The sequence below is a fragment of the Ranitomeya variabilis genome, chromosome 8 (assembly GCF_051348905.1).
Source record: "Ranitomeya variabilis isolate aRanVar5 chromosome 8, aRanVar5.hap1, whole genome shotgun sequence".
Lineage (NCBI taxonomy): Eukaryota > Metazoa > Chordata > Amphibia > Anura > Dendrobatidae > Ranitomeya > Ranitomeya variabilis.
In genome coordinates, this window is record NC_135239.1 from 55816286 (window position 1) to 55830438 (window position 14153).

The window sequence follows — 14153 nt, forward strand, 5'->3', positions numbered from 1 at the left end:
AATTGAGAGTCCTCAGTGGTTGATACCTTTAAATGGCTAACTGAAAAGATGGTAACAAATTGCAAGCTTTCAAGACTACACAGGTCTCTTCATCAGGCATCATCACAACAGAGACCCCAATCAGAGGTCAATAAAACATTCCTTATCTAAGAACTGGCCCAACATTTATGGACATAACTGTTAATCACTCATGGTAATTCTGCTTCATGCCACCTGTCTTGTCCATGGTTTTTTTTGTTTTGGTTTTTTTTTTCTGTGCTATGTTGTGCATAAATATGTGATTCTTCAGAATTTGTATTAGTCTATGCCTGATGAAGAGACCTGTGTAGTCTCGAAAGCTTGCAGTTTGTTACCTTTTGATGGCTAACTGAAAAGCCGGTATCAACCACTGAGGACTCTCAATTCTAAATATTTCAACCACTGAGGACTCTCAATTCTAAATATTTTTCTATCTACTGGCTAACACGGTACCAAGATATATATCTTTCCTGTATCTTTTGAATAGTGTCGTCCATTTTTGACAATCAAATTTTGATTAGAAGTAGTGATGAGCGTGTATACTCGTTGCTCCATTTTATTAAACTAAATGGCATTTCAGGGTAATTTAGTTGGGATTCACTGATGTAAATGGACTAGTTTAACTGTAGAAAACACTTTACTATATTAATTTTTTTAATGCACATCCTGCTCACAAAAAAGCCTGTTGGTCACTCAGACTCTATGGAATGGTTAAATATCCAATTAACCAGACATTATTAACAACAGATATTGCACATTAACTCTTTAAAAAAAGTTTTAATTATTTCAATGATATTTACGTTTACACACATCTAAGAAAAATCATTTTCATGTCATTCCTTCTGATTTTATTTACATTTTGGCCTATTAGATGCATTGGAAAGCAAACTCAAATGATTAATACAGAGCATTCATGCTAAATCAGAATTTTTCAGAGGCAAATTGTTTTATTACCAAATACCACAGCGAAAAAAAAAATCTTAACATGCCAATGTCTTCAAGGAATTAATGCAAAACAAACTAATAAAACGGTGCTCCTTGGCACTTCTTGCATTATTTCACTCGGCTAACTTCATTGTAAACATATGGGAATGAAAATGTTGCGACTCTTACTTACAGTGAAGCTTTTGTCAGTACGGCCCATGCCGCTCATGTAAATATTTTGTATATTATTCTTTTAATATAGTAACATGTGATAATATGTACCGTTGGGGTAAAAAAAGAATAAAATTGTAAACTAGCATATCGGCCATATTTCTATACAAGCAATGTGGTGTACTCTGTGCAAGAGCGTAGAGCTTGCACACATATATGTAAACTTTTGGATATAAATAATTACACGATTCATTTATATGAACAATATTTAGCTAATACCAGTAAGAAATCCTGGTGAAGACTTCGCAAGAAGAAAAAAAAAAAAAAAGAGAAAAGCAAAAAAAATAGCAAATCTAGTGATGGGTTTCTAATTCAAGGATAGTCCATTCTCCATGGGGGGAGGAACACTCGTCAGGTGAAAAGCTAGTCACTGTGACACTTGTAGAGTCCTCGAATGGAGATGATAAATCGCCCCATGCTTTGCCCTGAGATTTGGAATTTTCTCTAGCTAAGAGCAATGTCTGATTGATTAGATACTGTGCTAGACTGAGATCCTCAGGGACCGAGTTTATGATATCAACGTCTGATCCATGATCAGCTAGCAGCTGTCTCAGCAGTGTCCAGTCCCTCTCTACAAACTGCTGATCTTCAAACTCAATATCCATTATTCTAGCTTCGGTCTTCAGCCTCTGCTCAATGCCGTCGGCAGGATCCATCTCATATATGGGAGAAAGGGACTTTGGAGGGCGATGGTCATACATGCAGGTTTGTGCCATTGAGTCAATATCATCTATGTGCCCTGAAATAATTCATAATACTGCACATTGTAAAATAGTTATGCTCTTTTACCCATAGTCACTGAAGACGAACATACGATCAATTAAGACAGCAAGGTACATAGACATTTCACAAACATAGATTTCTAAACAGCAATTTTTTTTTCCTTAAAAAGCTACTGTTTAGAAGTTAACAAGAAGCAGCAAAATAACCCCTAGCAAGCACATTTCTGATACAGAAAATGGGTTATTTGAGGAACGACAAATGGTTTGACGAAGCAATACACAATATCACAACCCTGAACTGTGGCTCCGTTCACACATTTATAATGGACACTACTGTGGACAGCAGTAATGATACATAAGTGTAATTAACTGGCACCACAATGGGTACATGGGTTACATGTTCAGCAGATAATGCTAACGGTAATGTAAGGCATTCCTAATAATGAGATCGGCCTTCTCCAATTAGAAATCTCCAGGTAACTATCTTAAAAAAAGAAAACTGTTTGGATATTAGGAAAAAGACGGGAACAAGCAAGGGTCTATAAAAGCCATTTAAAAAGGGACACCAAGTTGTAATATGGGAGCACAGTGAAAACTAGAAAGGGGCCACATAACAAAAATCTATTCAAACGAGGATTATAAAAGCTTCAACTAATCTGCATTTTCCATTTTTCAGCAATTTATAGACCCATACAATGCACGTTATAGTGGGGGAATTAAAACAGCTTTGACAAAAGAACAAAGCCAGATGGTAATTAAGAATGTGCATGACTAAGCGGTTTTAAATGTATAATTACATACTTGAATATTTTTAATTGGAGAAAGAATTATAATGTAAAATACTGAATGAATGAATTAAATTATTTAGTATCTGGGATTGTTTATACATGCATAATATGATGCAAAGTATTGCAGGACAATGACATACACAAGGCAATACCTTCTGGAATGATCTACATCGGAATAGAATACAGTTAAAGGCGTTGTCCAACTTTAGGGATAAGTTTCTTTTTGTACTTAAATGTATGCAATTGGTGCTAAAATCTTTTTCACAATTAAGTTTCATAAAGTTTGCATCATTTGGCTTTTACAGCCCCTGTTTCCCTACAGATTCAACTTTGATGTGTTCTGTGGTCATAATTCAACTGAGGAGCTTAGAAAAAGACAGACAGGGTTACAAACTCTCCCATTGGACTGCCAGAACAAGCTCACTGATTGATTCCTAGTTAACTCATTCAGAAATACAGAATATAGCTTCGGCAAGAAAAGACAAACATTTCAAAATTTTTAATGAAACTAACTTACATACCGTAAATGAATTTAGTCAAAAATAGATGTCCAAGTAAAAGCAAGTTCTCCCTAAAGATGGACAGCCGGTTTAAATAATTTTCTTACTTATTATCAATACATTATAGGTGGGAGGGTTTGACAATGGGAAAGGTCTTAAAGTGACCCTTCTACCTGGTGGCTATAGGCTACCTCCCACTGCCCAAGATTAGAGTTAGGGTAGTCCTGCACTCAAGCAAATGGAGGGCACCAGGTGGGGCAATGATAAATGTATAGTCACTGTTAAGTGCTTGGGTGGAGGGTCACTTTAAAAGGCCCCAATACACAGTAGATAAGTAGGCAATATCAGCCAATTTTGTATAGGAACTGGTTATGGAGGCACAAGTCTGCCCCGACTGATGTTGTTGAAAGAAAGTATTGGTCATGTTAAATTATTACCCCTAGATCCAGTGAGGTAAACCACTGCCATGTGGTTTCTGGAGGTAAGATATTCCTTTTTTGAACTGAAAAAAAAAACCACACATGCGTTGGCAAATTGAGCTAGTTATTTTGTCCCTTGGATCTCAGAAATGCACAAGACAGAATCTATTTTCCCTTTCCTTCTGTGTGGCTCCACTTTAGATTACCTGATGTTTTATTGTCAGCAGCCAAAGATCAGGTACTGCATCAAATACACAGTAAAATCTATAATTTGTATTGCTTTATGTATGTCATATTCCACCCTGTCCAGGAAAAAAAACACATTGGAACAATTTAAGATTTCGTTTTATGCTGTTTTTCCTATTGTGTGAGCAGTTGTGGTCATTCTATCTGAACAGAAGCTATATATACTGAACGTTTCAAAATACAAGAGATAAAACTATAGAAAAGTAATTTTAAAAAAATGAAGGCGTTACCAAAGCAAAAAGGAGATTTTTGTGTACTCACCGTAAAATCTTTTTCTCCGAGTCATCATTGGGGGACACAGGACGAATGGGTGTTATGCTGCTGCCACCAGGAGGACACTAAGTTAAACACACACAAAAGATTAACTCCTCCCCTGCAGTATACACCCACAGACTGGACAATCCAGAGCCAGTTCGGTAACAAAGCAGTAGGAGTAAACCAGTTATCAAACAGAAAACATGTCAAAGTCAACAAACACAGACTGAAAAAAAAAAAAACAATTGAGCCAACTAGGCTAACAGGGAGGGTGCTGTGTCCCCCAATGATGACTCGGAGAAAAAGATTTTACGGTGAGTACACAAAAATCTCCTTTTCTCCTACGTATCATTGGGGGACACAGGACGAATGGGACGTCCTAAAGCAGTCCCTGGGCGGGTCACCAGAAGTTATGAGTGCTGTGCGAGCCTACAAACTACATATGAGACACAGCCGCTTGTAGAATTCGCCTACCGACGGAAGCGTCTGCCGAGGCCTGAAAGTGCACATGGTAGTGTTTCGTGAATGTATGGAGACTGGACCATGTAGCAGCCTTGCAGACCTGTGCTGCCGATGCCTGGTGCCGGATGGCCCAGGACGCGCCGACTGACCGGGTAGAATGAGCCTTGATCCCCGGAGGTGCAGCGTGACCCTTGACACGGTAGGACTCTTGGATGGCGGAACGAATCCACTTGGCAATGGAGGCCTTGGAAGCGGGTAGTCCCTTCCGTGGCCCCTCCGGAAGAACAAACAAGGCATCTGATCTACGGAAAGACGCAGTCCTGGAGACATAACGTCTGAGACCCCTCACTAAGTCCAGAGTGTGGAGCGCCCTTTCCGTGGGGTGGGAAGGCGCAGGGCACAGTGAGGGAAGAACAATTTCCTCATTAAGATGGAAGGAGGAAACGACCTTCGGAAGAAAAGTCGGACATGTCCGCAGAACTACCTTATCCTGGTGGAACACGAGGAAAGGAGGTCGGCACGACAGAGCTGCCAGCTCAGAGACACGTCGAATAGACGTGACAGCCACGAGGAAGACAATCTTCCAAGACAAGAACAGCAAAGACACCTCGTGCAAGGGCTCAAAAGGTGGCTCTTGAAGAGCACAGAGAACTAAGTTCAGGTCCCATGGTTCCAAAGGCATCTTGTAAGGCGGAACCATATGAGAAACCCCCTGGATAAAGGTCCTGACCTGCAATCTGTTTGCGATCCTTCTCTGAAAAAGGACCGAGAGAGCAGAAATTTGGCCCTTAAGAGAGCTGAGTGCAAGACCCAAGTCTACGCCTGATTGGAGGAATTCCAAAATGTGAGGAATAGAAAAACGGAGGGGGGAACGCCTCCGATCCCTGCACCAGGCGAAGTATGCCTTCCAAGCGCGGTGGTAGATGCGCATAGAAGAAGACTTGCGTGCACGGAGCATGGTAGATATCACCGTCTGAGACAACCCCTTCTGCCTCAGAACCCAGGACTCAACGGCCACGCCGTTAAACACAGGGCCTCTGCGTTCGGGTGGTAAATGGGCCCTTGAGACAGGAGGTCTGCGCGATTCGGCAGCCTCCAAGGTACGTCTGAGACCAGTTGAACCATCTCGGCATACCATGTCCTGCGTGGCCAATCCGGAGCGATGAGGATTACTGGAATCCGTTCTGCCTTGATCTTCCTGATAACCTTCCCCAGAAGGGGAATTGGGGGAAAGATGTATGGGAGACTGAAGCCCTGCCATGAGAGGACGAGAGCGTCGGCTCCGAAGGCTGAGGGGTCGTGAGACCTGGCCATGAAGACGGGAACCTGACAATTGAGGCGGGATGCCATTAGATCCACGTCCGGGGTCCCCCAACGAGAGCAGATCTGGTGAAAGACTGCGGGATGAAGAGACCACTCTCCGGGATCGAGGCTGTGGCGACTTAGAAAGTCCGCTTCCCAGTTTTCCACACCTGGTATGAAAACTGCTGAGAGTATGGAATGATGTGCCTCGGCCCAACGGAGAATTAGCGTCACCTCGACCATGGCCGCCTTGCTGCGAGTGCCCCCTTGGCGGTTGACGTAGGCTACTGCAGTAGCGTTGTCGGACTGGACTCTTACCGCACGTCCGGAGAGGAACTGCTGAAAATGATGGAGGGCTAGTCTGATTGCCCGAATCTCTAAGATATTGATGGGTAGCTGGGACTCCTGCGGCGACCAGCGACCCTGGGTCGAGTGGCGCTGGAACACTGCACCCCAGCCGAAGAGACTGGCGTCCGTTGTGACAACCAGCCAGTGCACCGGAAGGAAAGACTTCCCCCGAGTCAGGGAGGACCTCTCGGTCCACCACCTGAGGGATTGTCTGATTTGGCGAGAGAGAAGGAGACGGCGGTCGAGCGAGGCGGGATTCCTGTCCCATACTGCCAGAATGGCGTGTTGTAAGGGCCGGAGGTGAAAAACCGCAAAGGGCACTGCCTCCATTGCCGCCACCATCCTGCCGAGTACCCTCATGGAGAAGCGTAGGGAGTGAGAGCGAGGTTGAGCAAGCTTCCGGACTTCTCTCTGTAGAGTAGATACCTTTTCCGGAGGCAAGAGTACTAGACCCTGAGAGGAGTCTAAGATCATGCCCAGGTAGGGTATGGTTTGGGCCGGGACTGGGGAAGATTTTTTGAAATTGAGTTTCCAGCCCAGGCGTGAAAGAGTATTTATAGTGACATCTACCGCCTCTAAACAGGACCGGAAAGAGGGTCCCTTTATAAGAATGTCGTCCAGGTAGGGCAACACCACTATGCCTCGAGCATGGAGAATGGCCACGGCAGCCGCCATGACCTTGGTGAACACCCGAGGAGCGGTGGCCAGCCCGAACGGTAGGGCGACAAACTGAAAATGGTGGCCCTGGACCGCGAAGCGGAGAAAACGCTGATGAGACGGCAGAATGGGAATGTGCAGGTAAGCGTCTTGAACATCTAGAGATGCAAGAAACTCGCCCTCTTCCAGAGAGGCAATTACCGAGCGGAGGGACTCCATTCGGAATTGACGTACACGGACGTACCTGTTGAGGAGTTTGAGGTCCAATATCGGACGTACGGAGCCGTCCTTCTTTGGTACAATGAAAAGATTGGAATAAAAACCTTGGTACCTTTCGTCCTGAGGTACCGGGATGATGACCCCGTCGTCCCATAGCGATTTTATGGCCTGGAAATACTGACGGACCCTTGCTCTGGGAGGAGGGGACTGAAAGAAACGAGATGGGGGAAGAGAGACAAACTCTATCTTGTAACCGACGGATACCAGATCGCGGACCCATCGGTCGGGAACTACCGAGAGCCACGCGTCCCGAAAGAAGAGTAGGCGGCCGCCAACTCTGTCGGTGTCCTTTGGCGTCTGCCAAGAGTCATTGAGGAGGAGACCTGTTAGATCTGGACCCCCTGGACCCCTGTTGTCTGGGTCTGCCTCTCCAAGAGGGAGAAGGTTTGTAAGATGGCTGGGAGGTTCTGTCCTTGCGCTGACCTCTCCCGACGCCAGGTGGCGCGGAGGAAGGATTAGACCAGTTGGAACCGAAACGGAAAAATCGGCCTCGGCCCTGTTGGTTGCGAAAGGGACGAAAGGTCCGTTGCTGGGGAAGGAATTTGCTCTTTCCCCCTGTGGAGTCTGCGATCATTTTATCTAGTTTGTCCCCAAACAGACGTTCACCCTGGTATGGAAGGGACGTGAGAGATTTTTTGGATCCTGAGTCCGCTTTCCAGTCCCTGAGCCAAAGGGATCTGCGGACCGTGACAGCATTGGCCGCTGCCTGTGAGGCACAGTTGGCCGCGTCTAAGGATGCGGAAACTACAAAGTCCCCCGCTCTGGCAATCTGAGTGGCCAGGTGAGAAACCTCAGGGGGTAAGTCGGCATGAAGTGCAGTAGAGGCTAAAGACTCGGCCCAATGGGTCATGGCTTTTGCAACCCATGTGGCGGCAAAAGAAGGAAAGAGAGAAGCCGAGGAAGCTTCAAAAGCCGAGCGAGCCATCTGATCAATTTGTCTATCCGTGGGATGCTTGATGGACGCGCCCTCGGAGGAAGATAGAACCGCCTTTGTGGCTAGCCGCGACACTGGCGGGTCCACGGAGGGTGACTGAGACCACTCCTTAGCAAGGTCCTGAGCAAACGGATACCTCAATTGCATAGCCTTCTGACCTGAGAAGCGTTTATCCGGACGGACTCTATGGAGATCGACAATGTCCTTGAATTGAGGATGCGTGGGAAAAAACCTATGAGCCTTTGTAGTCCGCCCAAATGACACGGGATGAGCCGCCTTAGACGGGGCTTCCTCCTCTAACTGTAGAGTCTGACTTACAGAGTCTATGAGAGAATCAAGGGTCTCTTGGTCATGACGGTACTCTGGGGAACAGGACACGCTGGAAGCGTCGTCCAGAAAAGATTCCCTGCTATGATCTGGGGATGAGTGACGAGAGACTTCGCTCTCTGAACCAGAAGGCTGATCACGGACCGGAGATATTACCCTGGACTTCTTTCTATATGAGTGAGGGCTTCTGGAAACGGTACGACCTCTGGGCCGTGAGGGGTTCTTAGACCGCGTTACATCATCCTTGGAAGTACCCTGGGTAAGGGACGGCTCACGGAGGGACTGTATCGTCCTTTCCAAGGATGCCACAGATCGAGCAAGGGAGGACGCCCATGCGGGGGTACTAGGCTCACTACATTCCGGGTCAGAGGCCGGATTATCCTGTGCCGCGGGCATTTCACAGGCAGAGCACAGCGGGGTGGTGTGACCTCGGGGCAGAGAAATCTTGCAGGAGGTACACACAGCAAAAATAACAGAGTGGGTCTTTCCAGTCCGTTTTTGCCTAGACTGTGACATATTTGCTGTGGAGTGAGCGTACTGGCAGGGGGGGGAGGCAATCCTATTGGGTGCGTCTCACCTAGGATCCGCGGTGGCTTGGCAGGGAGATCCTGAAGCTTTCCTCCTGTACTGAGCGCTGCGGTGCTGCAGAGCCGCCAGCGCACTTCCTGGTCCAAGATGGCCGCCGAGAAGTGAGAAGGGCGCTTCTCGGGAGCGAGAAGCGCCCAGGGAGGGGGCGTGTCGTGGGCGGGCGGCGGCATGCTTGTAGGCGGGCGCTGTAGTCCGACCCAGGCCTGGGAGCCGCCGAGCCCTCTCAGAAAGTAACGCTGCCCAGCGGCTATAGAGCCGCACGCTGCCCCGCGGCTGCAGAGCCACCCGCTGCCCCGCGGCTGCAGAACCGCACGTTGCCCCGCGGCTGCAGAGCCGCACGCTGCCCCGCGGCTGCAGAGCCGCACATTGACCCGCGGCTGCAGGGCCGCATTTAGAAGAGAGTAAGGGGGGGCCCCCTGCTGCCAGCTGGTCGGTCCCCGCACTTACCTTGTGCGATGGGACTGATGCTCCATCCACCTTCACCATGATAGGGAGAGGGTGGAGAGCTACTGCCGCCATGTATCAGCCACTATATTCAGTGGTGGTGCAGTGGGCGGCTGCGCGGACGCCCTGTCAATTTGTCCGGCTGTGCCCTGGCTCCAGGAGACTTAGGTGGATGATTAGTCCCCATGGTCGCCTGAGAAGGATGGAAGGAGATCGGGACGCTAGGGAACCGTCGCCACACTGAAAGGTGAGCCAGGGCTGGCATCCATCGTTGCGGGAAAGGATACAGGAGGAACGCTCCGTGTACTTGCCCGTTGTTGGTGCGGGAGAGATCAGAGCTAAAAAATTTGCCTGTCGCTCCCTTCTTTCCGTTAAATCAAAAACAAAAAATTGGTGGGGTCCTGAGGACCCAAGTGCCTCCTGAGACACTAAGTAAGAACTGGCTCTGGATTGTCCAGTCTGTGGGTGTATACTGCAGGGGAGGAGTTAATCTTTTGTGTGTGTTTAACTTAGTGTCCTCCTGGTGGCAGCAGCATAACACCCATTCGTCCTGTGTCCCCCAATGATACGTAGGAGAAAATCAAATTCTAACTTCCATGGTAACTTGGGCAATTTAGGAATCTAAAGGTCTACAGGTAACGGACAAAAGATTATAGTGGCAACTCCATTTTTATCTGTATTCCTTTTCATACAATGTTAGAGGGGGTAAGTTTTGGAAATATAATGCCATGGATGTTAGGTTAGTCGAGCGTTGTGACCGTATCTATACATGCGTATACAGTGGGGAAAAGAAGTATTTTATACACTGCCGATTTTGTAAGTTTTCCCACCTAGAAGAATGAAGTGGTCTGTAATGTTTATCGTAGGTACACTTAAGCTGTGAGAGACCGAATCTAAAAATAAAAACTAGAAATCACATTGTATGATTGTTAGATAATTAAATTGCATTTTATTGCATGGAATAAGTATTTGATCACCTACCAACCAGCAAGATTTCTGGATCTCACAGATGTTATTTTTTCTTTAAGATGCCTCCTACTCTGCACTTATTACCTGTATTTATTGCACCCGTTTGAACTCTTTACCTATATAAAACACCTGTCCACACAAAGTCACACTCCATCCTCTCCACCATGACCAAGACCAAAGAGCTGTCTGTCTAAGGACACCAGGGACAAAATTGTAGACTAGAACAAGGCTGGGATGGGCTACAAGTAAATACGCAAGCATCTTTGTAAGAAGGCACTAACTGTTGGCGCAATTATTAGAAAATGGAAGAAACACAAGATGACTTTCAATCTTCCTCGGTCTGGGGCTCCATGCAAGATCGCCTTGTAGGGTAAGGAAGATTCTGAAAAAAGTCAGAAACCAGCCAGAACTACATGGGAGGTCCTGGTCAATGATCTGAAGAGAGCTGGGACTACAGGCTCAAACATTACTGTTAGTGACACACTATGCGGTCATGAATTAAAATACTGCAGGGCACACAAGGTCCCTTTGCTCACGCCGGAACATGTCTAGACCAAGTTGAAGATCACCAATGACCATCTGGATGATCTGGAGAGGCATGCAAGAAGGTCATGTGGTCAGATGAGACCAAAATAGAACTTTTTGGCATCAACTCCACTTGCAGTGTTTGGAGTAAGAAGAAGGATGAATACAACCCCAAGAACACCGTCTCAACCATGCTTTTCGGCAAAGGGGACAGGATGACTGTACCATATTGAAGAGAGGAGGAGGATGGGGTCATGGATCACGAGATTTTGGCCAACGACCTCCACCCCTCAGTAAGGACATTGAAGATGGTTTGTGACTTGGTTGGGTGACCCAATTGCAAACAAAAGGTTTCTGTACCAAATATTAAATTCTGTATTTCTATTGTATCAAATATTGATTTCATGCAATAAAATGCAAATCAATTATGTCAAACTCATACAATGTGATTTTTTTTTATTTTTATTTTCTATCTCTCACAGTTTAAGTGTACCTATTATAAAAATTACAGACCTTTCAATTCTTTGTAGGTGGGAAAACGTGCAAAATCGGCAGTGTATCACACTTATTTTCCCCACTGTATATGGACTTGGCGGATAATAAATAAATAAGATAGTGGCACTTAACATGTAGAGAACACTGACCAGTAAATCAATGTCAACTATAATTACACAAATTAAATAAGTTAATTTATTTACAGAAATAGGGATATTTATATATAATCTCAGGTTTGGTTCAGGTAAAGGGCCAGTCAAACACCAACCTACCAAGACCTTGTAATCAGAAATCATTGACTGAAAATCAGCGATTTCACCGCATTCTATTACGAAGTCCTCGGTTCATGAAGAAGTATCTGAAAACATTTACAAGTGCCTGTACAAGGTGAAACTATTCTGTCAAGTAAATGTATTATAATCTTAAATATATTGAAAAGGATACTGATCTGTAATAATTATATAATTTCCTTATAGTTAATGAACACTGCATTGGGAAAAAAAAGTAAATTACAGCTCTATCAGTTAATGTTCATTACCTGCAGATAAAGCAGTGTTGGAGCTTTCAGTGGAAGGTGCTTGGTTGTCTCTGCCTTGGTAGTCAAGAAATTGATTCTTACAAGCATTAGAAGCTATTGAACAGCAAAACCTTTGTGCATCAGTGGGCATTTCTGTGTACAGATCTAAATGGCATGGCCGCGCCTGTGACTTAAGTTCACTTTCCGCTGATTTGTAGAAGCCCTTACATGCAGCGGATTCTTCAGTTTCTTGTCCACCAACTACATTTTCTTCCAAAACCTCATGATTTTTAGGCAAAGAGGTATGTTTATTTGCCTTCTCTGTCTTTCTACCCTCTTCATTCTTGGAAGAACCGTTTTTCTCAAATACGTCAGAAGGAGTTACTGATCCAGCTTTTCGTGCATGTGAATGGTGAGCATCCCCATCATCTGATCCTAGTTCTTCACACTCATCTACAGAAAGAAGGACAGACCTCACAAAAGGTTTGTTGGCAGGCCCCTTTTGATTTTCACTGTCACCTTCAGCCATATCGTCGAATGCTAAATTTATGATGCCCTGAAAAGGCTGCACAGGAGCATCTGGTGGACCTTGCAGGACTGCGTTTTCTGCTTCCGATCGCTCATCTTCAGTCTCATCAGCTGATGAGGAAAGGTGTTCTATCTCCTGGGAAAACTGTACACTGCTGCAAACAGCGGCGTGATTTGCACCGTGTCTTGGACCATCCCTTTGCAGCCATGGTTCGGTTCTTCTTCTAGGTCCTTCATCATCACTAGTAGAGTTGACACGGAATAACTCTGCACTGTCTTTTTTCATTTTGACATCAATTCTTAAACTACCATCATAACCCTTCAGTTCTTCCGGAGTACTAGTATCACTACTGCTTCGCCCAAGGAAATCATGACAGCGCATTGTGCTACACTTTGAGATTCCTCTTTCGTTAGAGCCATCATCATCTTGGGAGCCACCAGCATCGTAATCTTCAGACCTTGGTTTGATGTCATCAGAGGATGTACTTGCACTACCACTCTCTGATTCTGGACTCTCACGTTCATGTAGCATGCTTGAGTGATTATTCCACTGGCCTATGAAATGCATATCAGAGTTCTCATGGCTATCATTTACCTCTTCAATGACCAAATCTCTGTGATACCCAGAGACCTGACCTTGTGTAGAACAGTTGACAAAATAATCAGTGCCATTCACTGTAGGTTGTCTACTACTGGAGACACCTTGTAAACACAGATCTGTATCATTATTACGCCTTTGCATATTTGTGCTACTTGTTGGAGACGTTTCCAGAAATGCCATATTTTCTCGCTCTTTTTGTTTTGGAACTTTTTCAACTTCTTTTACAGAACACAACTCGCTTTCACTCGAACTGTCAGCACATTTCGAGTTCTCGGAGTCACATATATTTTTACAGTCTAACTTCTGCTCGCTGGACTTATTCAAAACAAGCGCATCACCTGACCCAGTCTTGTGAACATTTACCGCCTTTGTTTCATTTCTTACTTCAGTCAAACCTTTTTTAGAATTAGATCTTTGAGGAAGAACAGATGCTGGATCATTATTTTCTTGGCAATGGCAGTGCTCTAAATTAGGCTTCTGGATCAGAAAGTCTTGATTGCCCATTGAAATACCCTGACAACACTCATGTGCAGATAATGGCACATCTTCACAATGGTCTCCTCCTTCTACAATCTGACAGTTGCCAGCTTGTTTGCCTTCATTTAGTACAGACACCAGGCCCTCGGGAGCATCCGGTTTAGCAGGGTCTCTTTCAATACACAGTGCAGGCTGGCTGTGGTTGTTTTTTATTGCAGCAGATGGATTCTTCTGAGTAGGCTTATGATTCTGAATGGAAGCTTTAGAAGTGCACTGTACTTTGGCTTTGGCATCTTTGAGATTTTGAACCAAAGTTTTAATGCCTCCATGCTTATTACTTGGTTGTGTTTTGCTCGCAGAAACAGAAGTGGGTTTTGTAGTCTTTTTATTCAAGGACACATGCTTGTCTCCAGAGGGAGACGGCGTTACCAACTTTGCGTCTTGCCTAGCTTCAGGTTGCTTGGTGGAAGTAGATTTCGGCATATTAGAGGCATCTCCTGGAAAGATAAAACATGAAAATGTTTTATACTAAAAAATGAAAATGTTTTATACTAAAAAGGATGGATACACCAGAACGAGGTCCAAAATGGTGTATTT

At 45.3% G+C, this 14153-nt stretch overlaps 1 protein-coding gene across 2 annotated transcripts in view; it reads right to left on the reverse strand.

The window, feature by feature from the left end:
• Positions 1-780: 780 nt before the first annotated feature.
• Positions 781-14153, reverse strand: part of BTBD8 (BTB domain containing 8) — a 106228-nt gene continuing 92855 nt past the window's right edge. For both annotated transcript variants that reach the window (XM_077278582.1, XM_077278583.1), the window contains exons 18-19: positions 11972-14053; positions 781-1912 (exon numbers count right to left, since the gene is read on the reverse strand). In XM_077278582.1, the coding sequence (XP_077134697.1) occupies positions 1467-1912; positions 11972-14053 (2528 nt within the window). In that variant the 3' untranslated portion in view covers positions 781-1466. The remainder of the gene's footprint in view (positions 1913-11971; positions 14054-14153) is intronic.